Source organism: Physeter macrocephalus, chromosome 11 (genome assembly GCF_002837175.3).
Source record: "Physeter macrocephalus isolate SW-GA chromosome 11, ASM283717v5, whole genome shotgun sequence".
NCBI lineage: Eukaryota > Metazoa > Chordata > Mammalia > Artiodactyla > Physeteridae > Physeter > Physeter macrocephalus.
Genome location: NC_041224.1, coordinates 40780062 through 40804812, shown reverse-complemented (window position 1 = coordinate 40804812; position 24751 = coordinate 40780062). Strand labels below are relative to the sequence as shown.

At 41.9% G+C, this 24751-nt stretch overlaps 1 protein-coding gene across 1 annotated transcript in view; it reads left to right on the top strand.

Moving 5' to 3' along the window:
• Positions 1-24751, top strand: part of ADAMTSL3 (ADAMTS like 3) — a 347006-nt gene that overhangs the window by 295875 nt on the left and 26380 nt on the right. The window contains 3 exon segments of the mRNA XM_007113354.4: positions 6321-7380; positions 17382-17509; positions 19650-19778. Coding sequence (XP_007113416.3) covers positions 6321-7380; positions 17382-17509; positions 19650-19778 — 1317 coding nt within the window.

The window sequence follows — 24751 nt, the reverse complement described above, 5'->3', positions numbered from 1 at the left end:
ATTTCCTTCCCATTTAGGTCACCACAGAGCATTGAGTAGAGTTCCCTGTGCTATATACAGCAGGTTCTAATTATATCTGTTTTATACATAGTAGTGTATATGTGTCAGTCCCAGTTTCTCAATTCATCGCAGCCTCCCTTCCCCCACTGGTATCCACACATTTGTTCTCTACATCTGTGTCTCTGCTTTGCAAATAAGTTCGTCTGTATCATTTTTCTAGATTCCACATATAAGCGATATTATACGATATTTGTTTTTCTCTTTCTGACTTACTTCACTCTGTATGACACTCTGTAGGTCCATCCACGTCTCTGCAACTGGCACAATTTCATTCCTTTTATGGCTGAGTAATATTCCATTGTATATATGTACCACATCTTCCTTATCCATTCCTCTATTGATGGATGTTTAGGTTGCTTCCATGTCCTGGCTGTTGTCAATAGTGCTTCATATACGGATATATTGGAAAAATATGAGCGTGCAGGCAGGGAGTCTAGTCAAGGGGATGTGATGATCTCTAGGTGAGAGAGTGTGAGGATAGAAGCAGTGAGGCTACATTCTAACAATGTTTCAGATGCCCCATCTAAGTACCTGACGGCTGGCTAGAGTTGGGAGCGAAAAGGACAGTGGTGTGCTTGTCAGTGTTTAACAAGCAGCTCTGGGGCAAGGTGGGTGGCGAGGAGGGAGAGGTTGCTGTCATTTGTTACCTTTGCTGATTTCTGTGGTGTAGATACTCCCGTCATGGTTGGTTTCTGGCTACCGATGTGGCATCATTGAATGCAGAGTTGGGAATGGATAGTAACAGTCTCACCGACCTGTGAGTCTGAGAGAGGAAGAGCCAGCATGCCAGCGGACAGGGAAAAATCGAGATCACTCTAGAATCTGCCTTGAGGAGGTTGGTAGAAGATGAAGCCATTAACTTAGGGCATATAGGAAGAGGAGGACTATTGGAATGGGTTAGGGAGGCAGAGATAAAGTGTTTAGGTTACAATATTTTAAACTTGTAGTAGCAGGAAGAGATTTCCAGTCATCAGTGGACTATTAGATCTTGTGCTCTAGAGAAAGGTCTAGGTTAGACAGATCAACTTGGGAGGCATCAACCTAGAGTTGTTAGTTACAACTACAAGATCATCCAAAGAAAAGTTTAGAGCAAGAAGAGAAAGGGAGGAAGTGGCCAAGCACTGACACCTGAGGGGTGGTAGCAACAGCCAGCAGCATGCTGGCAATGAACAGTGGTGGGAAAGGACCAGAAGAAGGGTTTAAAAAAATGGTGGGGAGGCGAGACTTTTCCATGAACTGAGTGATTACGGGTGCCATGTGTCCTAGAAGGGTCAAGCACGAATACTGAAGGGAGACATTGTATTTGTCACTAGGGGACCATCGGTGGCCTTTCCCTGAGAGCTTTTAGTGCAGTGCTGTGAGCAGAAGCTCATCTACCCTCGGTTGAAAAGTGCATGAGAACCAAGTGTGGAAGCCGTTCCTTCAGCCTGATGATACACTTACTGTGTAATCTTCGTGGGGCTTCACAGCCCATTTAACCAGTACCGCCTATAGCATCCCTTGTAGCCTCCTCTCAGCTACCTGTGTTTCTACCCTAAAGAGAATCTGAAAAAAAGCTGCCCGGGTTCTTTTTTTTTTCGGGCCTCTCACTGTTGTGGCCTCTCCCGTCGCGGAGCACAGGCTCCGGACACGCATGCTCAGCGGCCATGGCTCACGGGCCCAGCCGCTCCGCGGCATGTGGGATCTTCCCGGACCGGGGCACGAACCCGTGTCCCCTGCATCGGCAGATGGGCTCTCAACCACTGCGCCACCAGGGAAGCCCTTTACCTGGGTTCTTGATGGAGCTCCAAAGGGGCTTGTGAGATCCTCCATGCCAGTGGGAGCCATGGGAGTCAGCACCAACCAAGCAGCCCCATCCAGGGCTAGATTCTGAGGGGCCTGGGTTCCACAGGGTAATAGGAAGGCTTAGAGGCTGCTTTGCAGCCAAAGCCCATTCGGGAGTGGCAGCAGTCAAGTGATGGTGAGACCAAGTGTAAACATCCAGCGCAGATGGCTTGGGGCAGAAACGTGGCATGGCTCCAAGACTTAGCGTCGTGGCAGGGACACAGCTGGAATTAGGGCTGGACATGAGCAGGCAATTGTGATCAACAGCCTCGGGCATCAGAGCTGGCCTTTACTGGATAGGGCAGGCTGACACTGAGGCCAGAAGGAGGACCTCCAGAAGAAAGATCTTTTCGTTTTCTAGAAACGCCAAAAGATGTGGCATTTCTCACATCCAGCACAGTGGGAGAGTGGAGGGATGGGTTCGTACCCTTGCCCTGCCCGCAGGCCCTCCAGGAGGATGCCATCGCTGCCTGGCCACTCTCTATCTCATCAGGCTTGTCCAGTGTGGCAGTTTGGGGGCATATCCAGATGCAGGAGGAAGCAGTCACCCGAAACCAGACCAGTTTCTTGCCCAACAACTGTGTCTGATGAGGCCACGCTCCAGGCACTGCTCCAAAGGAACTCACCAGAGTCCCAAGAGAGGAATTGGCCCACGCCGTGGGACCTGGCAGCCTGGCAGAGCCTGATCCCAGATCCCTCCCCAGGCATACATGCTAACTGAACTGCTGCATACCCAGCGTGAGTAATTGCTAAACAGGCCTGGTTGGGAATGGAGCTGGGGCCACAGGGCCTGCCTTCCAACAGATGGGCATATGCAGCCAGAGGGAGCGGCTGAGCTGCTTGTGTGGCTCACCCAGCCATGGGCAGGTCCTTTACCAAGGCTCAACACTGCCTGTCACCTGCAGACTCCCCAGCCTGCTTTTGAAGGAGTCAGGTCCCATCTACTTTAAGCCCCAAGCTCAGCTGAGGGACATCTGGCTACCACTGGACCTGAATGTAATTAGAACCCTTCTCCATGGTAATTAGAAACCATCTCCATGGCAAGTAGAACCCATCTCCACACAGGATGCTGTGTGGGCTTATACCAGCCTCAGATCATCTCCAGCCTGAAGCATCGAGCCAGGCATGTGCTGCATTCCCCATGTGGGCTTCTGCACCTTCCCAGTAAGAGCAGGAACGTTCAAGCTATGGCCTCATCTGTAGCAGCCCTCAGAGTCTGTCTCCACACATCTCTCTCAGTTGCATGAGTTCAAAAGTCTGACTTTGACCCAGCGTAAACCCTGATTTTGAAGAACAAGTTTCAAAGCCATCCACGTGCACATTTATTTTCCCATTGTCCGCCACTGAGGGATCAATGACCAGACAGGGTGTTCAACTGAATCCTTTTAAATGATAATAAAAAGAGATCTTTATAGATCTCTTTTTATATGTAGTGTAGATATTATGGATATGTACGTGTATAGACATACATACATACATACCGTGCATTGTGACAATAGGCCACTGATAAGTATTCATAAAATGCAACCAGATAAGTAAAATTAGAAACCAGTGAGTAATAAAAAAGGAAAACAATCAAGGCTAATATAGGCCTTGTTAGGATTATTATAGGATTATGTCTTGAATTTTGCACTTCTGTTATATGTGGGCACAAATTTAGCTCTAAATTTGATAACATAACTATCTTGGAAAAGGCAACCTGGTCGATTACACGGTTCAGTGTTTGTTGGGTAGGAAATGGACTAATTATTCAGAGGAAAGTATAAGAGTTCCTGATGGTGAGACCACAAAGAAATCCTGCTACCTCCTCCTTACAGAGGACACCGCAAGTTGTAAAGACTTTGGCAAGGTTTGCACGGAAAACACAGATGCTCTTTCTGATGTTCCCTTCCCTCTTCACCAGTAGCATCCCATCAGATTGCCTTTGAGTTAATGCAGTGGGACGCTTCGGGGCAGTGGTTCTCAAACTTTGCTGCCCATTTCAGTCACCTGGGGAGTTTTTAAAAAGTCTGATGCCCAGGCTGTTCCCCATAAGTCAGAATTTCTAGAGGTGAGACCCAGAGTATTGAGATTAAAAAACAATAATAGCAAGTGTTTCGAATGCGCAGCAAAGTTTGAGAGCCACTGCCTGTAGTCAGAGTTGATATTGAAGCTCTACACACCAGAGCTGTAACTGGTTGTTAAAGTAGGAAAATACTTCCCAAATGGTTAGTAAGTAGCCTCTGCCTGAACCCCACGACTGTCTCCCAGCTGCTGGGACCCTCCTGCCAGGAGCCGTCTGACCTCCTCATAGTGTAACAATGTTGGGAGAGGGGACACTGCAAAGACCTGGTCCAGTGCTACAGCAGGCATCAGCTCTGGTTGACTGCACCCTCGCCATGCAGATTGTTAAGTATTTGGCGTAGCATCTCTGCCTATAATAATAGATGAACCGTAAATTTACCAGGAATCCTCCTGCTTTTGATCACTTGAACAGCAGTAAGTCCAAAACTCTATATTGCCAACCGAAAGGAAATCTGGATGCCTTAACTGGCTGAGGGGAGCTTGACATCCTCTGTGAAGGGTCTGCGTCCCACTAGAAAAGGTGTATGCATGACAGGCCACCACGCTCCACTTAGAGATGAGCCGAGGGGAGCATTCACAGGCAGAACCGTGGACAAGGGGCCTGGCCTATTAATCGCATCTCTGTGGAATTTGCATGCAAACTCATTATGCCTGTCCCTCACTTAGCACATTCTCTACCACAACCCTGTTGTTATGCACCCAACCCTGTTGCTTTTCGGAACCTACGGGCACCACCACACCCCAGCAGGCAGGCAGACCCTAAAGGGGTCATGAGCCACCCGAGAGGAGTCCAGGAGTTATTCTGGCAAACCAGGGTACTGGTGAACACACTCTAGTTCGTGCCCAGGGCCTGAGAAGTCCATCTAAGCGGAGTCTTAATCTGGTTCTCCTCCCAGCGTATCCCTGCCAGTGCTACAACCAGGAGGAGCCGTAACCGGGGTCCTTCAAGGTTCTGATTCCCATCCTCCCCCCTACCCCGTCTCATGACCTGAATTCCACAGTGCCATTTCTGTGGATCCAGTCTCTCTTCTGTCACTTCCTCCTTCCAGGCCCTCTAGCCCACGCTCCACCATCTGCCCATGGACCTAAGTACATCTTAAAAGAGGAATCAGTCTCCCACCTGCATCAAGCCCCCCCTGCTCACTTCAGAATCACCCTAGGACACATTGAGGCCTTCCTTCCCGCAGGTGGACAGGGGGAGAGAGCCACTGCTCTTGGCGGATGGGATCTGAGGAGTGTCCTCTTTGGCCTTAGCCCATTAACTGCAGCCAATGCCCAGGAACAAGCAAGAGTCAGCTGACCCTTGATCCGTCTCAGCTTGCCCTGTCGTTTGCTGGCTGGACCTGCCCTTGTCCGCTGACAACAGTCATATATGAGAGCTTTTAAGTGCCCGTTAATGTGCTGTGCACTTGATATAAATGCTCTAACCTGTCACATTCCTCTGACAAAGCTGCTAACATTACCCGCATTTTACGAGTGAGCAAACTGAGGCTCAGAGAGATTAAATGACTTGTGCAAATGGCAGTGCTAAGATTCAAACTCAGATTCATCTGGCTTCCAAGTGCCTGTCCCACCTTTTCTTCTTTGATCACTTGCTTCTTGAGGTCCCCATGCTAGTTTAACTGACCCGCTTGGGTTATCTGCTGCAGTTGGCCAGCTTCATCCTCCTTTTCAGATCCTTCAAACGCATTCACTCATCTCCCCAATCACTGCCTCCCTCAGATTTGGGGTACCCCTGGCCAAGCCATACTAGATTCTCAGGGGCCTCCTCCCCTAGGTGGTGGAGGCCCCACATATCAGACATCCCCTTGCTGATGGAAACAACCACTTAACTTCATGCCTCCCCAAACCAGAGCTTTGTAAAATAATTTACATGCTTCCGTGCAATTCATTCAAACGTGTATTCTTTGCTGCTAAAGTACCAGATAGTTGTGAAATTTACCCCCATCTAAGGATGTATTTTTTATATATATATATATATATATATATATATATATATATATATGTCATTACTTATGTTTTAGTTCTCAAATTTTTTTTTTTTTTTTTTTTTGGTACGTGGGCCTCTCACTGTTGTGGCCTCTCCCGTTGCGGAGCACAGACTCCGGACGCGCAGGCCCAGCGGCCATGGCTCACGGGCCTAGCCGCTCCGCGGCATGTGGGATCTTCCCGGACCGGGGCACGAACCCGCATCCCCCGCATCAGCAGGCGGACTCTCAACCACTGCGCCACCAGGGAAGCCCCTCAAATGTTTTAAAAGAGGAAAAAAGAATTTGTTGACTTGTGCCAGCCTTGGAAGATTACAGTCAAAAAGTTTTCATTATTGAGATATTTGTGTTTCCTTTTCTTTCTTTTTTTTTTTTTTCCTACAGAAATGCAACCAGAGGTGAAGACCAACCTTGGCAAGCAGGGTCCTCAGATCCTTGGTGTCCAGAGAGTCTACATTCAGACAAGGGAAGAGAAGCGCCTTAACCTGACCATCGGGAGCAGAGCCTATTTGCTGCCCAACACATCTGTGATTATTAAATGCCCAGTGCGACGATTCCAGAAATCTCTGATCCAGTGGGAGAAGGATGGCCATTGTCTGCAGAACTCCAAACGACTCGGCATCACCAAGTCAGGCTCACTAAAAATCCACAGCCTTGCAGCCCCCGACATCGGCATGTACCGGTGCATTGCAGGCTCTGCCCAGGAGACAGTGGTGCTCAAGCTCATTGGCACTGACAACCGACTCATTGCACCCCCAGCCCTCAGAGGGCACACAGGGGAATATCCTGGGATGGACCACAACGAAGCCAATAATTTGGGAGCCACATGGCATAAGATGAGGCAGAAGTGGAGTAATAAAAATGAGCTTTATTTGGACGATGGCCAAATTCATCACCAGCCTCTCTTAAGAGCTCTGTTGGGCCACTGCAGCCATTCTGCAGGAAACACCAACTCCTGGGAGTTTGAGAAAAAGCAGTTTGAATCTGCAGTTAAACAGGGAGCCTACAGCACGGATACCGCCCAGTTTGATGAACTGATAAGGAACATGAGTCAGCTCATGGAGACCGGAGAGGTCAGTGATGACCTTGCGTCCCAGGTGATATATCAGCTGGTGGCCGAGTTAGCGAAGGTGCAGTCCGCACACGTGCAGTGGAGGGGCATCCTGGGAGAGGCGCCTCCCGCGGCTCACCCGGGAAGTGTGCCCCAAAGCTCAAATTCGAAAAACTCAGGCAAGCTGACATTCAAGCCAAAGGGGCCTGTTCTCTTGAGGCAAAGCCAGCCCACCTCGATTTCTCTTAATAAAACAGTAAATTCAAGGATTGGAAATACAGTCTACATTACAAGAAGGACGGAGGTCATCAATATACTGTGTGAGCTTGTTACCCCCGGTGAGGCCACATATACATGGACCAAGGATGGAGCATTGTTACGACCCTCCGAAAAGTAAGTAAAATAAAAATACAGTGTTTCCTCTGTAATACCGTCTTAATGGTTCTTCTTCCAGCTTTCTTGAAAATATTTTCAAATCCCTTCTCCTAAGTGTGTTTCCAACAGGATTCTTTAGGAAAGAAACTCAAAAATGTTAGGGTATGGAATGTAAAATAGTTAGCTAGTGAGAAGCAGCAGCGTAGCACAGGGAGATCAGCTCAGTGCTTTGTGACCACCTAGAGGGGTGGGATAGGGAGGGTGGGAGGAGATATGGGGATATATGTATACATATAGCTGATTCACTTTGGTGTACCACAGAAACTAACACAATATTGTGAAGCAATTATACTCCAATAAAGATCTATTTTTTTTTTAAAAAAAGCAAGAAAATCAAAGTAGTCTTTACTTCACCATCATTTTAAAGTGGAGGGCTAAGTGGCTACCAGTTCTAGGAGAACAGTTACTTTCTTCTCAGCCTATTATAGATAAGATTGTTTTCTGGCTTCCATTTTTGTTGTTGAGAAGTGTGTTGTCAATGTAATTATTATTCACTGGTAGGTAGTATGTCCTTTTTCTCTGTTTATCTTTCAAAATTTATGCTTATCTTTGGTGCTCTGCAGTTTTATGATGATAAATCTACGTGAGTGTCTTGTTTTATTTATCTTGCTTGGAATTTGTTGCACTTTCTGTACTGAGGATACATATATTTTATCAGTTCTGGAAGATTCTCAGCCCATTTCCTTTTTGAATATAGCTTTTTCTTCTTTCTTTCTAGAACTCCAAATAAATGTATGTGAGAATTTCTCTGTCTCAATCTTCCCTGTTTTTTAACCTCTCTTTCATATTGCCTCTTTTACTTTCTAGTTTGCTACTTGTCTCTTCAGCATTGTAAAAAACTAAGTGGATATTAGCCCACCCACTTAGTTTTCCATTTCAGTGACCACATATATAATTTTTAGAAGTTCTGTTTGGTTATTTTATGGATTGTTGAATAATTTTTGATAGTTTGTCAAGGTGTTCTTCTATTTATGTATATATTATGTAAAGTATAAGATTATACATTAAATATAAATAATCCAAAAGCTCCAACTAAAAGCCAGAGATTGTCAGATGGTAACAAAGCAACAACTAAAATATAGGTTGTCAACAAGAAGTGCACTTCAAATGTAAAAACACAGATAGGTTAAGAGTAAAAGGATGGAAAGCAGCATATCAAATAAATGCATACTTGAATGTTTCTAACAGCCTTATTCATAATAGCCCCAAACTGGAAATAGGCCAAGTGGCCATCAACTGATGGCTTTGTAAACAAATTATGGTATGTCCATAAAATGGCAAATGCTCATCATAGATAAGGAAGGAGCTACGGATATATACATCAATATGGATGAATATCAAAACCGTTATGTTAAGTGAAAGAAACCAAGCATAAAAGACCACATACTTTATAATAATTCCATTTATATGAACTTGTAGCAAAGGCAAAATTACAGCGATAGAAAGAAGGTCAATGGTTGTCATAGTCCTAAGGTTTGCGGGGAGGGGACTTGACTGCAAAGGAGCAAAGGAAACTTTTTGAGGTTATAGAAATGTTATATATCTTGCTTGTGGTGGTGGCTACACGAATGTATACATGTGTCAGAAATCGAATTGTACACTTAAAGTTAGCGCATTTTATTGCCTGATAATTACAGTTCAATTTATAAAATGTGTCTCAAAACAAAAAAATCTTAATAGTATTATACTTCCTTTTCCCCTCTCTCATGTGCTATTTTTTATCATACATTTTACTTCTACTTACATTATATACTCTAAAATGCGTTGCTACTGTATGTATTCCATACAATCACCTGTCAATTAAAGGAATTTTTTTTTTTTTTTTTTTTTTTTTTCTCTCGTGGTACGCGGGCCTCACACTGTTGTGGCCTCTCCCGTTGCGGAGCACAGGCTCCGGACGCGCAGGCTCAGCGGCCATGGCTCACGGGCCCAGCCGCTCCGCGGCATTTGGGATCCTCCCAAACCGGGGCGCGAACCCGGTTCCCCTGCATCGGCAGGCGGACGCGCAACCACTGCGCCACCAGGGAAGCCCAATTAAAGGAATTTTTAAACGAAAAAAAAAAAAAAGTCAGGGTATGGTTTTCACATGTGCATGGGAATTCTCAAAATGAAATCGTACTTTCCCAATCACTATCACATAGGTGTGATACAAGACTGGATACCGTTAAGATTGAATTTAAGCATGTACAGACTCTCTCTTTGCAGGTCACTTAACATTTAAAAATAAAATCAACATAAGGCCATTAAAAAAGCATACTTACAGTAATCTTACATTGTGTAGGAACTGTAAATTAGAATCTTCCGTATCTGGAAGATGTGGTATCTCATTTGAACTCACACCAGCCCCATGAGTTTGGCAGGGTAGGGGTTAATACTTTTCTGATGAGGTCGTTGAAAAACAGAATCTCATGACTAATTCACGACCAGTCAGAACCAGGGACCTTATCTCCTGAACATTGCCAGTGCTGTTTGAAGATCACACAAATAAAAGCTTTGGTAGAAAGATTGAGAATCTGAAGTAATTGTCACAAAATCCAAAAATAAGATGATAAGGGATCAAAGTTTTTTGAGATGTTCGAAACACAATATTAAGTCACCTTATTTTATTGATAGTTATCCATATCAGTGCAAAAATATCACATTTCATTCATTTTACACAAAATAACAGGGGATAACAGAAATATTAATTCGCTTTTGTGTTCTTTTCTGTCTCCAAATCTGGCTGTTTGTACACATAGGGTTATAGACCTTTTGCTTTCTTTCAATTTGAGTTTAAGAGCTCAAGCTGCACCTTATCTGCCTCTAGGGATTGTTGAGAGACACAAAACACCAGATGTTAAATTGTTTTGCAAACCATAAGTTACTTTAAAAATGCAAGTTTTATTTTTATCATGTCATTTTTTTGTGCATCACCTAATATGTGAAACATTAAAAGAAATGTAGGTAAAATTCAAATTTTATATTAAATTGTTAGGCTATGTCTTAGAATGAAAAGATAGAACAAGTCTAATTTTTTATTGTTTTGCCTGGAACGCTGAACACAAGAGTATAATGAAGTTTTTAAAGTGGAATTAACCTTCCAGATCAACTAACTTTGCAGTTCTCAAATCTTTTGGTCTTAGGACCCCTTTAAACTTAAAAAAATGATGAGAAGCCCGAAGAGCTTTTGGTAATGTGAGTTATATCTAATGATGTTAGAAATTAAAACCATGAAACATTTAAAAGAGCCGTTTATTAATCCATTTAGAAATAAGTAATAAGCCCAATTCATGTTCACATAAATAACATAATTTTTGAAAAGCAGTATTTTAAAAATTACTGATAATGGCATTGTTTTACGTCTTTGCAAATCTCTTTCATTTCTGGCCTAATAAAATACAGCTGGATTCTCCTAAATGCTTCTACATTCAATCTGTTGTGATAGGTTGTGGTTTTTTTTTTTAATTTTCAAAGGATAATTTAATAATTTAGTTCCCAGCTGGTCAAGTAACCAGGATCATTCTGACTTCACACCCACTTGAGAAACAGTTGGGGGCATAAATTATAAATGGAAACAAAAAAATTAATGATTTTCTTCCCCTTCTCAGACCATTTTTCCATAAGATTGGGGTATAAGAAGGCTACGAACAAATGCATCATGACATTACACTAGCTTCACCTTTCATTCCTACAGCCCGAGTTAACGAAAGGGAAACGACGATTTCTAAAAAACACATATATTCTAGGAAAATCTCTCTAGTAAAGTGTGACTAGTATGACGGTGTGTGTGCGTGTGAGCACTTCTGGGGTATTTCCATGCCTTTGGGGTGCCATAAGTTTCCCCTTTAGAATTAGTAAGATGGGGATCTATCACCTCACATTGGATTTCCTGGTGGTTTTTCCCATAGTTAAAAAGAAGTTATGAAACTAATATACTATGGTAAATCAACTATACTTCAATGAAAAAAAAGAAGCTACACCCTGTTATTCCTGACACTGAGATCTTTCAAGTCCAAGTGCAAATACAGATTTAAAACCTGTTTTTCTTTGGTTTCTTCACTTGAAAATTTTTTTCCCCTGAAATATTCTGTTGGCTTTCTCTTTTTCCTTAGGTGTGCTATTTTTTTTTTAAACATGTGCAAGTGTATTATCAGAAAAAGCCAGCACAATGGATATTTTCCTTAATTTGCATTTTTGGTTTTTCTTTGCATACAGTATTTCTTTTGTTCTGAATACAAATGATTTTTTTTGTTTGTTTTTTTTTTAACATCTCAGCTCGGTGCTTTGTGTCCACCTAGAGGAGTGGGATAGGGAGGGTGGGAAGGCGACACAAGAGGGAGGAGATATGGGGATATACGTATATGTATAGCTGATTCACTTTGTTATACAGAGAAACTAACACACCATTGTAAAGCCATTATACTCCAATACAGATGTTAAAAAAAAAAAGGATATGTTGTTTCTATTGACGTTTATAGAGAGAATTTGGCTTCATACAGATATGTCAGTTGGAAAGAGAAGGAATATTTTCATAGCCCTTTCAGGTAATTGTGGCTATTCTTTTTTAACGCTACACTAAAACTAGACAAGTGGTAGTTTCTTAAAGGTTAGCTGGAATGTGGAATCTAAAATCATATTAATGAGATTTTGGTACTCTGTTACAATGAAATCTATTGGTTTCTCTTGCTCTTTGAATGAATCTTTTAACTATACTAGATTTTATAACGTCATACCTTGGTCATTTGGAAAATACTGGCTGACTGAGTTATACGCGTCTTCCAAATGTTGACACATTTCATTATACAGTACAAAAAGGACGTATATTCTTTAATATTACTACCCAGTTTTTCAGAAGAATCTTTGAGTTTTCAAAAGCAGTCAAACTCACAATGAAGGTTACTGATTTTCCAAAATTCTCATTTTCCCTTGAAAGCTCGAATTTTATCATTGGCAACAAATACTGTCAGTTGTTTTCCTTGAATTGGCCAGCTCGTTTTTATTCATTTAAAAAATTATCTTCCAAATACCCAAGTCCGAATAATCATGGTTTGTCTGTCAGTCATTCTTGCAAGTAAAGTGGTATGCCATGAAAAAGCAGCTAGTTCAGCTAGCAGTTCCCACAATCACACCAACACACTTGGGCATGCAGCAGAAGTGCTTTGTATTTCCCGTTTTGTCATACAGAATATTTAAAAACTTACACTCAAGGGTCGAGTTATAGTAAAATTAATAAGTTCTACTGCTTCATTAAGGACATTCTTAAGGGAAACTGGCATTTTTGTTTTTACTGCAAGTGTGTGGTACCAAGAATACAGTGACTACTGGTACCCTTTGGTGCCACTGCCTTGGTTCCAGTTCAGGTACCAATAGTTTTACCCACCACTGCTTTTACTATGAGTGAAAATGTCAACACAGTGAAAAATGCAAATAATGGCTTAGTATTTACTATTATGAGAATAGTTTTGAGTTCACGGACCCCTGGCGTCCAGGGACTACCCTTTGAGGACGGCTCAACAGTTTCACTTTAGAAATTATAAGGAAACAGAGGCTAAGAAGGTTGATCAGTTGACTTGTGGCCATAAAGTACTACAGGGATGTAGTAGAGCATGGTCAGTTTAAGTCAGTGTTTGTTGAATCGAGTTGATTTTAGATTGTTTGATTTGTTCAAATGGAATTAACATTCGTTTCTGAGGCTGAGACTCCTGGAAATCCTGTAAAGGTTCTGACATCCCACTCAGATGTGTTTCTGCATACTCTGAGGATCAACCATTTGATATGGAAACAATCCTATATGGCTATTAAGAGTTTTTGTTTTTAATGTTTTAAGGGAATTTTTTAAAGATCTATTTTTATTTCCATTTTTTTCTCAAATTTACCTAATTAATTTTTTCAACTTATGTTTAAACTCCTTTATGCAACAAATGTTCTCAGTTTTAGATATATTTTTCTGAATTTCACAAATCTTTTCAACTGAAGAAATTCTGAAATGGAATTATGTTTCTGAGAGCCTCTCTCCCTTAAGAGGAAACAGCGTGGGCGTGGAGTACGTTTGGATGCCAGCAGAGTAAGAAATCTCAGCTAGGAAGGGAAGGCTGTGGGTGGATTCACTAGGGATGATGTTATGGAAAGATCAGCCTTGTTATTACTTCAAGTTAAGAATAAGGTTATGCAGCAAAGGCCAAGATCAGATTCCTTAAAGAACTTTCAGCCCACGGACTGGTCCAGGCTGGATACTGGGTGGCACCACCTGGCAGGAAGGTTCACATGTGCTCGACTATTTCTAATCTCAGTGATTTCTCACTGTGCTGTAAAACTGAGGCCAAGAAAACAAAGGAATCATCTGAGAATTGCTAAGTCATACAAACGTACATATGAAATAATTTAAGAAAACATTTTAGTGTATAAACATTTGTCAAGTAGAGTTATTAGTTATACTTTTGTTCTTAATCAACTATTCCTTAATAGGGATTTGACAGTGCAAGTCTAGCCCTAGTAATAGCTAGGTCTGCCATATTCCTGTTTTTGTTCTGGGCAATTGAGCTGTTTTGGTTTCTGCCCACCCTTGTATATTTCATTTGTGGGTTGCAGGGAGGCTTGCATCCTCCTAGTACATTTATTCTCTACCATTATTCTGTTCTGTTCTAATCATTCATGCATTTAGTCATTAAATGTTTTTGAAAACTTGCTGTATACAAGGCACTGTACTAAGCATTGAAAATGCACAGCTAGAAATAAGATTTGGTCCCTACTCTTGACAAGATCACAGTCTGGTGGGAATAAAAAGATATTTTATAAATATCTTTTTAAATATATGAACCAGAGAAGAAGGAGCCCAGAGGGGGCAGAAGATAACTCTAGGAGTATTGGGGAAAGCTTTACCGGGGGAATTACATTTGCTCCAGGACTCAGTGGGTAAGTCAGAGTTTGCCTGCAGTGGGGAAGGGCATTGCAAATAAAGTGAACAACGTATGCAAAAGCTCAGGGTGATGACAGATCATGGAATGTCCTGGAACCTGTCAGAGGTTCATTATGGCTGGAGCATAGGATGAGCGAGCAACATGAAGTGACAGGAAATGAAGTGGCCCCGTTCAGTTCATGAAGAAACACATAGTATTTAGTGGTCAGAACAGTCCATATTGCTAAGATCTGTAAAGTGGGAAGGGGCAGGGAAAAAAAAAAGTATATGGACCACTGATCCAGACAACCTATTAGCAACTTCAAATCATTAAGAAAAAATTAAAATAAAATTAAAGCAGAACAAGTACTCTTTCTCATTTCCTGAATAATTATCTCACCTGTGAGGATACACCTGACCATCTCTGATTCTCCAAGTGGTATTTACATGCAGGTGTTTGTGAATATCAAGTGGTATTTACATGCAGGTGTTTGTGAATATCAAGTGGTATTTACATGCAGGTGTAATACTGGGAAGCCATAAGGAACTCACACAGTGTAGTCCTGATTCTTAACAGCATGGTCAAAATCCAATATAATGCAGCTTGAGCATGGTTACCTCCACTGACTTTTTCATACCGTGAGAGTGAGATAATAACCATTGCCAGGCAGCAGTAAATGTCCACTCACTTCCAGTGTGAAAATCTGAAACGAAAAGTCCACATCTACAGTTTGTTTGGAAGGAGCGGGGCAGAAAATGAGGGCTTAACAACCGGCAAATTAAGGTTTGCTTGTTTGTCTTTTTCATTTATTTTTATTTTTTTTTAGTTTTAAACATTTTAATGTAATTTTTAAAACCTTTGTGTGGGAAAATATTGACACACAGAAAGTGTAACATTGATTAAACGTTACGTATGGTATAGATCTCTGGCATTCTAAATAACACTGTAAGCTTATTTTTAAAATGTTCTTATTCACTAAACAAATGATTTTCAGGAAACTCAATACAGTTAGCCCGTAAGTTCTTTAGGAGATTGGGTATTGTAAACATTGGAAAATGAAACTTACAGATGTTCTTTATTTATTATTATGAGCGATAATAGTGGAAGCCAGTCTGAAGAGAGTTTCAAAATTATGTATTTCTGGAGGTTATGTCACTTGGATAAAAATGAGTTTATAGGAGTGACAGTCATAAAACTGGACTTAATCCTTTGAGGACTCAAATAAGAGCATAATTTAAGCGTGACAGATTTAGAAATGAGGATTTTGTTCTCATTCATAGAAAAAACTAAAAAATTAATAACATCCAATTTTAGGCATGTCATTAACAAAGTAGAATCCATTATCTCTGTTTTCTCACTTGTGACTTCAGGAGAAAGTTATTTAAGTTCTTTATTTTCAATGACGTTTAAACTGCTATAATAAAAAGGAAGTAAAATTTGAAGAAATTTTCTTAAGTTTTCAACGTTTATTCTGAAGAAATTTGAAAGAATATAAACAATAGTGAAATCATTCTCTACTGACAGTCATATAGGATGGTCCTCTAGTCTCATAAACCAAAAGATTTATTATTTCATATAGAATTAGAAGAGAAACCCCAGTTAAAATAATATGAAGCGAAAATTGATATAGAGTATAATAATTTATGGCACAATGTTTATTTTCTGTTCATAAGTGGTGGAGTGGGTCAACCCTGAATTTTAAAAAAATTAATAAAGGAGATTCGATTGGCCATTGACAGATTTTGCTGTCTTTAACTTCTCCCTTTCAACTGTTTCCTTCTTGTTTTCTTATAAAAACCTCTTCCACTCTCTTATACCTCATATTTCACTGAACACTTGGGAATTTTCTATTTCTCCCTTTCCTTCCATAGCCAAAATCATGTTCAGGACCACCATGCATGTGTATACAGTTTGTACTTTGCACAAAGGTACCCAGCTGAATGGGCAAATCTCTGGCTGAAATTGAGCTCACAAATTGCCCACAAAGCTGTGAAAGGCATTGTCTCTCCAGAGGAAGGGAAGGAGGTGGACAGAAGGGAACTCTCTGCTCACTAACCCCTGAACTTTGAGGCTACATTTGCCAAGGGTGAGGGTCAACTTTTTTTCAAATTCATACAGATATCTTAGATATCCTAGGCTAGCCTAGATAGCCTAGAAGCAGCCCTAGTCTTCAGAGTTGCTACTCCCACTGCAAATGTTTCTAACATTTTCAAAGGAGTGGTACCTATTAAAGTCAACTGTAACACAGTAAGGTGTGGGTCAATAATGATGACAGACAGGTGAAATTCAGTATGTGTAGAACTGAGAAATAGAGAAGCAGGAGACACAGCATCACTTAGTATCTCTGAACTATACACAAGGGAATCAATGCTGATCCCTGTTTGAGATCGTCTTTCCCAGTAAACCATACTATTAAGGAACAGTAGCGTGGAGACTGTGTGTGCCTAATAATCCCTGCTATACTTCTTTTGTAACTTCACCTAGAGTTTACCTTACTTGGACTTTTGATTTTCCTGTAGAGAATGACACACATGTCTCATATGGATTTGTAAGGTGCAACATTAGTGAAATTTTAATAATGACTAACAAATTATAAAAGAAAGGGAAAAATCAGATTATTTAAACTCACTATTAGTATTCAGTACTGTATTTTTCATGCTTGAAAGAAAACTATGTAATGTACCAAGAAAAATTGCAGTTGCGTTTTCTTGAAATGTATAATCTTACAATTAAACGAATCTTACAATTCGTTTGCAATCTCGTTTGTCTTTTTAAAAACATGGTAGATTAAGCATTGAGTCCATCCAGAAAAGTCTGTTCTCATGCAAAGTGAGATAGGATGATTGGATCTCTAAGCACAGTCCAGCTCTACCATTTCCCTGAGTTTCAGCCAAGAAGGACTTTTCCACCCTCTAGTCTATATAGTTGTCCGCTTATAGGCAGGAAGCTTGACAACATCATCTTCTGGGATCCTTGCCAGCCCAAAGTCAATAATTTTGCCATCTTCATTCTCTGTGAGTTGCTGTGGTTCTAGAACAGTTCAGTGTGTTACACGAGCGCATCCTCTTTCTGACTGTTCTACAGAGTCATTGTGGATGGAATGGGGAAAATGCAGATACAGAAACCTACAAAGAAAGAACAGGGAATATACGGATGTTCTGTCGCTAATCATCTGGGTTCGGATGTGGAAAGTTCTTCTGTGCTGTATGCAGGTAATGCCCATTGTTGAAACCTGGAATGCCTGGGTTTTGTTTTGTTTTGAAAATTAAACTCTGGAGCAGCAGTTTTCACACTTCATGCAGCAGAATCACCGCGGGGTGGGGTTAAAACACAAATCTCTAGACCCCATTCCCAGAGGTTCCGACGCAGCAGGCTTGGGTTGGAGTCTGAGAATGTGCATATTTGACATGTCCCCAGGTTATGCCAGTGCTGCTGGCCTGAGGACCACACTTGGAAAACAGCTGCTCTAGAGTTTGCTTTCTAAGAATTGGGAATTAATGAGACAGGGTTTAATCGGCAGTGTTGATAGTATGGACTTCTCATTTTTAAAGCGCCACCAGCCGGCGAAAGAGAGTAATTATCCTTTAAAGGTTGATGTATACCTCGCAATGGCGTACCCCCCAATCCTTAGAAACACTTTCAGGAAATTGTCATTGTAAATTAGTGTAAATTGTCCCAGGATGTAGACAAAGTCACTTTAATAGTAAAGTGTGCTTTTTTTTATGAAGGAACATTTTTAGGTGGCAAAGTTGTAAGCAATGCTTCCTTGTGTCAGGCTCATGTTCTGGGATTAAAACTAAAATAAGAAAGTTATCCTCCAACTCTCTGCTGTGTGGTTTCTGGTATCTATGGCTCAAATAAACTAAGGTGAGGAAAAGACAATATCAGGGATTGCAACCCAGCATTTAGACAACTAAGCATTGGTGTAGCCAGTACATCACATCTCTAAATAGAGGAAGTTGGACCAGTTGATTTTAAAAGCTCTTTGAATGTGCCAGGCTTGATGCTAAGTCCCTCTCTTGGCTGCATTCCCAAGGTAGGGCCTTCAGGCCTTGATTTTCTGTGCCTTGACCCTCCTGGACTGTCCTCTCCTGTGAGCATCTCCTCTTTTCCAGAAAACCTCAGTTCCAAGGTTCTGGAATTGCTGGGAGGAATAGAAGTCTCTCTTGCAGCTCACAGATTTCCCCGTAAGTCCATCCCAGAACAGCTCAGATTCATGGGAGAGCTGGTGCAAGGTCCTCAGGGGCCAGAGGACATAGGACAATGACAGCCCTTTCCCAGCCCAAGAGTTCCTATCTTTTCAATTCTCAGGATAGCATTTCAGTGCCCCAAGCACTCCAGGAGCAAATGGAACATTTTATCCCCCAAACATGGTCATTCCCAAGTTCTCTTCTACAGAATACATGGTTACCAAACACCAAAATGTTGTTATTCTTTCATGTCCTATGCATTGGTGATAAAACAGATTAAAGAAATATGATGTGGCCTCTCCCTCCAAGAGCTTACCTGCTAATGGGGTGGAGGAGGGAAACCAACCATGGCAATAGTTCTGCAGTAGAGGAATGTGGCCTTCCCTGACCCCCACATGCTCCTGAGAGACACCTGGGCAACCAGCACCTTTCCCTACCTCAACAGCCAGCACCCTGTAATGGTGGTAATGGTGTCTCCCACCAGTCTATGCGTTGCTTGAGGGCAAGAATGGTTGTTTTCCAACTTCATATTCCCATTGTCCAGCCCAGGCACAAAGTATGTTTCCTGAGTGAGTTCATAAATGAATCTGGTTAAAACTACATGGTTCTTAAAATCCAGGAAAATAGAAGTCTGTGAATGAATTCCTGATTCTTTATGACCTTGTTTTTATTATTCATCTTTTCCGTGCAAGTGTTATGCAGGTTTGTTTCAAATTTTCCTTCCAGGAAGAGTCAGGTGGTCCCAAGCCCTTGTGTGTTTTGGTCCTGCTTTAACTCATCCAAGGCTGCACTGCAGAGATGTTAGTCCTGCCGTGCCATGTCTTGTTTGCATGAACTTCTGAATTCCTTTTTTTTCAAAGTATCAAAGAGGACTTTATCCTCAATTGTGGTTATAAAACCAAACTGTCCTCACAGTCTGTATATGGTTGTTGCAAAGCCTCTTTGTAGATACCTCTCTGAATGCACCCATCTGTCCATCCATCCCCTGAGCACCTCCAGGCTGTGGATGTGCAGGTCCCCATGGGGCACCACGAGGGATACGGAGAGAGCCAGGACTCGGCCCCTGCTCTCAAAGAACTCAGCAAAGCTTACCAAATGCAGCACGGTTTACTCAGAGCAAAAGCCTGAACCTAACATAGTTTCCTGCTCCCTTTGAATTAAGAGGCACCTGTCATCTTGGCTATTGGAAGAAATATCACCAGACCGGAGCACAGCCATCTCTCCGTCGTGATTGGAGGCATCGTGGAAGCACCCCAGCGAGCAAACGTGACCATCCAATGTCCTGTAAAAGGTGAGCGTGGTCATTTCCAGTGGGAGGGCACAAGGCCAGCCCAGTGTGGCCGGGAGTCGCCAGCTGGCATTTTGGTAGCTCAGACAGCCCTACAAGCTTAAAATCTGATTTTCCAGCACCCGACAGAGGATCTGTCTCTCAAGGGTGAGCTGACACCAGCTCGTGAGACCAGTGTGTAAAACAGAATGCAGTTTAATCATTCTCATTGAGGACTCTGAGGACATGTGCAGGACCTGCCCTGTACACTGGCATGCTCATATTGGCAAGACCAGGACACCCTGTCGCGGTGGGCAGATCTGCACAAAAGGCCAGCTTCTAGCAGGTGATTGCTTGGTGAGTGTGGAGTCGGAGCAAGGAGGTTTGTTGGAAATTATTAGCTGTGTCCTCCAGCTGGACAAAGGCTGTGCTAGGCAAGGCCAGGTCGGAGAGTGGGAATGTCAGGGTCCCGTGGCCTAGACTGTCTGTCCTGGACTGTCCTTGGGTGAGCAGCACCAGTCTGTGCCTCAGCGGCTCTTTCTGCTTTGTTTAACAACAGCAGCTAAACCTTCTTTCTAACTGACTCATTCTTTCTTTAACAGAAATGCCATTTTCAGTCTGACGTTTTCTTAATCTAGGGCCATTCTGGCTCTTTAAGCCGTGGATTCTTAAGTCTTACCCCGGGCCCCTGCATGCCCCAACTGAGATTAATATTATACGCTGTACACACATACATTTTATGGGGGCCAGGGGGCCTGTGTGAATAGCTTTGATCAGTTTCTCAGAGAGACTTATAAACTCAAAATTAAGATCTACTATGTTAGGGTGACCTTGCATGTGCCTGTCATTTACTGTGCATTGATTTAATTCTCTGGGGAACTGTATTTGCCTGGTTTCCTAGTTCTAACGGGGGTACCTGTAGTTGCAGCCACTTAAGATGAATCTTGCCGAGGCCAGAGAGCCCAGGGTAACCGGAGGAGCCCTTACGGCTGGTCTCGGTACCAGAGTAAAGGTGCACGTAATGACAGGATCCTAGGACACAGCCATCCACCTCTAAGGCTCTCCCTCCCTGTCATTGTCAGTTAGTTACTTGCCATGTTTCCTGAGCTGCACCTTTGGCTTCACAAGCAGTGGAAAGTTGCTAACGCCCAAGGTATTATTTTTCACCCCTTGGAAGTCCCTGCAGTGTTTGGCCTACGCAGACTTTTGAAAAATCCCTCCAGCCTCCCAACTGACTCCACCCACAAATATGTGAGTTTTCTGGCAAAACACACCTACCATCACAGAGCGGGTGGTGTTCTCTGGCTGCAGCAAGGAGAGCAGCAGAACGGAACTCTGTAGTTGCCAAGCCACAAATGTCTAGAGTTTCTACAGCTCTACACCTGCAGAGGATTCTGCAAAATAGATCTGACTTCTATTAAGAGAAACCTCAGCTTTTAACATTATTTCTAAATTTCTTACTTCCCCACAATAGTCTACAATTAGGCTTTTGGGGGGACGAGCCATTGAAAGGACTGTGGTGTATTATTTGCTGTCGTAAGTCAGGGACTGGATTCAGTGGAAACTGTTTTCATGAGTGAAGCCTCCAGCTAAGACCATTAAGCTTGTCTTGGTTTATTCTCCGGCCAGGCCCAGTCAGCGTTTGTGCTGTCTCTGGCCCCTCCTTGACTCTTGCAGTCCCTTGGACCCTGTGCTGTGCCCCCTCGGGCCCGCAATGCAGCTCGGTGTTGGCAGTCTGCCTCTGCCTCTTCCCTCCCCCCCGCCCCCTTTCAGCTCTTACTAGGAATGGACCCATTTGGTCTTGCTTTACCTGGCAGTCATCCCCTATGGCCTACACCCCAGGAACTCATCAGGAGGTCTTTCCTTTTCAAAATAAACACCTCATTTTGAGTTATGTGCCATTTTAAATAAGCCTGCAGTGAACTTACTGTGTTTTCTTATGGGCAGGAGTCATAGCTAACTTGGCTTTTTATGGAGATTCATCTTTTTTTTAAACATCTTTATTGGAGTATAATTGCTTTACAATGGTGTGTTAGTTTCTGCTTTACAACAAAGTGAATCAGTTATACATATACATATGTTCCCATATCTCTTCCCTCCTGCGTCTCCCTCCCTCCCACCCTCCCTATCCCACCCCTCTAGGTGGTCACAAACCACCGAGCTGATCTCCCTGTGCCATGCGGCTGCCCCCCACTAGCTACCCACCCTACGTTTGGTGGTGTATATATGTCCATGCCACTCTCTCACTTCATCACAGCTTACCCTTCCCCCTCCCCATATCCTCAAGGCCATGCTCTAGTAGGTCTGTGTTTTATTCCCGTCCTACCCCTAGGCTCTTCATGACATTTTTTTTTCTTAGATTCCATATATATGTGTTAGCGTACGGTATTTGTTTTTCTCCCTCTGACTTACTTCACTCGTGAAGATGAAGTAATGATGAAGTTGATGAAGGGTCGGAAGACTTGGGTTTTACAGACAGATCCGTCAGTAGCTAGTATATGACCATAGGTGAGTCCCGTGTCCATGCTACTCCCATCTCTAAAACAGAAAATACACTGTATTAGTGGAAGAAGGGACCTGGGTTATCATCTAACTCAGCCCCATTTGATAGAGGAAGGCATTATAACATTTACAAACTTGAATACTGCTTTCCAAAATTACATTCTCATATTGCAAACTGAGATTACATTATTACTGTCAATCAGTGGCATGTATCAATTTTTCTCTTATTTTTCAGTTACCCTTAAAATGTTTTCTACTAATCAGAGTGAGCTTATCTATTCAGACCTTTTAGACAGATTTATAGTTCTTTGTTATAGCCAAACATGTTTTATTTAATGCATGTGGTGTAGATATCAATAGTGATTGTCCGTAGTCACTTATATTTCTAATCATGATATTAAGTAATAGAACCTGATAATCTGCATTTCTAAGGGTTAAAAGTTCTAAATTATTTGTGAGAGTTATTTGTCTTATTCTTAAAGAAAAAGTTTCTTCTAAAAATGAGAGGGGTGGGGAGTTTAAACTGCACTTCTCTGCCACCTTCTGGTAAGACAGGGAAGCTCGTCTTAGTAAAATGACCAGTAAATATCAAGAGCTGCATATTTTATTTTTTCATGTGTTAATGCTTAGCAAGAACATTATTTATCCTATAATTTCGTGTTAGGTGTGTATTGGGTTGCTTGTTTTTCTTATTCCTTAAGCTCATTAGAGGTGCAGCTGATCTGAGTCTCTGCTCTAAAGTGTTCTTGTGTGTTGGGCTCCTCTTTAGTCTCCAAGAAACTCTCTTGGTCCACAGGTTGGAATGAGGTTAAGCTAGGAAGATGCTTTGGAAAACTGTTTGGCAATTTCCCTCCAAGTTAAACATATGACCCAACAATTCCACTCCTAGTTATATACCCAAGACAAATGAAAACATATGTTCACACATAAACTTGTACCCAAATGCTCATAGCAACTTTATTTTTAACAGCCAAAAAGTGGAAACAACTTAAATATCCATCAGCTAATGAATGGATAAAGAAAATGTAGTATATCCATACAATGGGATTTTATTTGGTCATAAAAAGGAATGAAATATTGATACATGCTAAAACATGGATGAATCTTTAAAAATGATGATAAGTGAAAGAAGCCAGACACAAAAGATCACACAGTGTATGATTACATATTCATGAAATGTCTAGAGTAGGCACATCCATAGAGACCGATTAAAGGCTGCCAGTGGCGAAGAGGAGAGGAAAATGCCAAGAGAATGGAGAGTAATGACTAATAGGCACGGGTTTCTTTTTGCGGTGATGAAAATGTCCTGGAATTAGATAGTACTGATGGTTGCACAACTTTATGAGTACACTAAAAAAAAAACAACACACCAAATTGTATACTTTGAGAGGGTGAATTTTATAGTATTTAAATTATATCTCATTAAAATCATAATCATAATACAACATATTAGCATGTAAAGTTAAAACTTACGGCACAATCATATATTTTACTTATGAGTGTATGACTATATGGAAAAAATATACAAACATTCATGGGAAGGACATATATACCAATGTCAGGATTGTTGGTACTCCTGGGAGAGAAAAGAAAGCAAAGTTTAGGGACAGAACGTTAGCTGTAGGTGTAATGCTCTATTGCTTAAACAAGAACTAAAGCAAATAAGGCAAATGGCTTTCTAGAAAGTCTAAACTTACTAGTGATGAAGATTTAAGCCCTACACCTCTGTCATTTCTGAGTTCCCCATTGATAGGAGAGGATGGGGGAATAAGTAGGTAGAAGGTACAAAGCTGAGTGCACACAGTGTGTGTACAAGCAGATGGTGGGAAGCGAGGGTCTAAGCAGGTAGCAGCAGGGTGCCTGGTGCTCCATGAGATGAATAGAGAGAAGGTAAGCCATTCATACCTAAGAGATGCTGGTCAGTTTCAGAAGAAACATATTACATACATTTAAAAGTATCTTCTTAATCTGGAGAATTTTTTAGGCTTAAGATGCTGTGAAATATGCCTAGAGTTTTGTTGATGTCCAACTGAATTATTAGCTTTCTTTACTGGCTTTAATGATTTCCCTTACACGGGAGGACTTTGAGAAAATTTTTGTGGTGCAGCAAGATTATATGCTTAAATTCCTGAACACAGCCTCATGTGTCTGACAGTTATTTTCCCCCGACAGCTACTGGTTGACATTATGCAGTGTGGAACTCAGTCGCAGTGATTTAACATCTTTAAGTCACAAATCTCTTTGACCACCCCCCACGCCCCGCAAAAAACTCTCTCTCCAGAAAAATACATTTACCCACGACATTTTCCATATAACTTTCAGAATACTTAAAGAGAAAACCTGAGGATAATCTGCTTCCTCTTGTTTTATGAACCGAACATTTTAGTGCTTTTGACCATATTCTAAATCAAAGCTAATTTATTTTGCTTCATCTCTAGTTTTTGAAATGTATCCCCTCTTCTGTACTACGTTTATCTCTTATTTACACCATATAC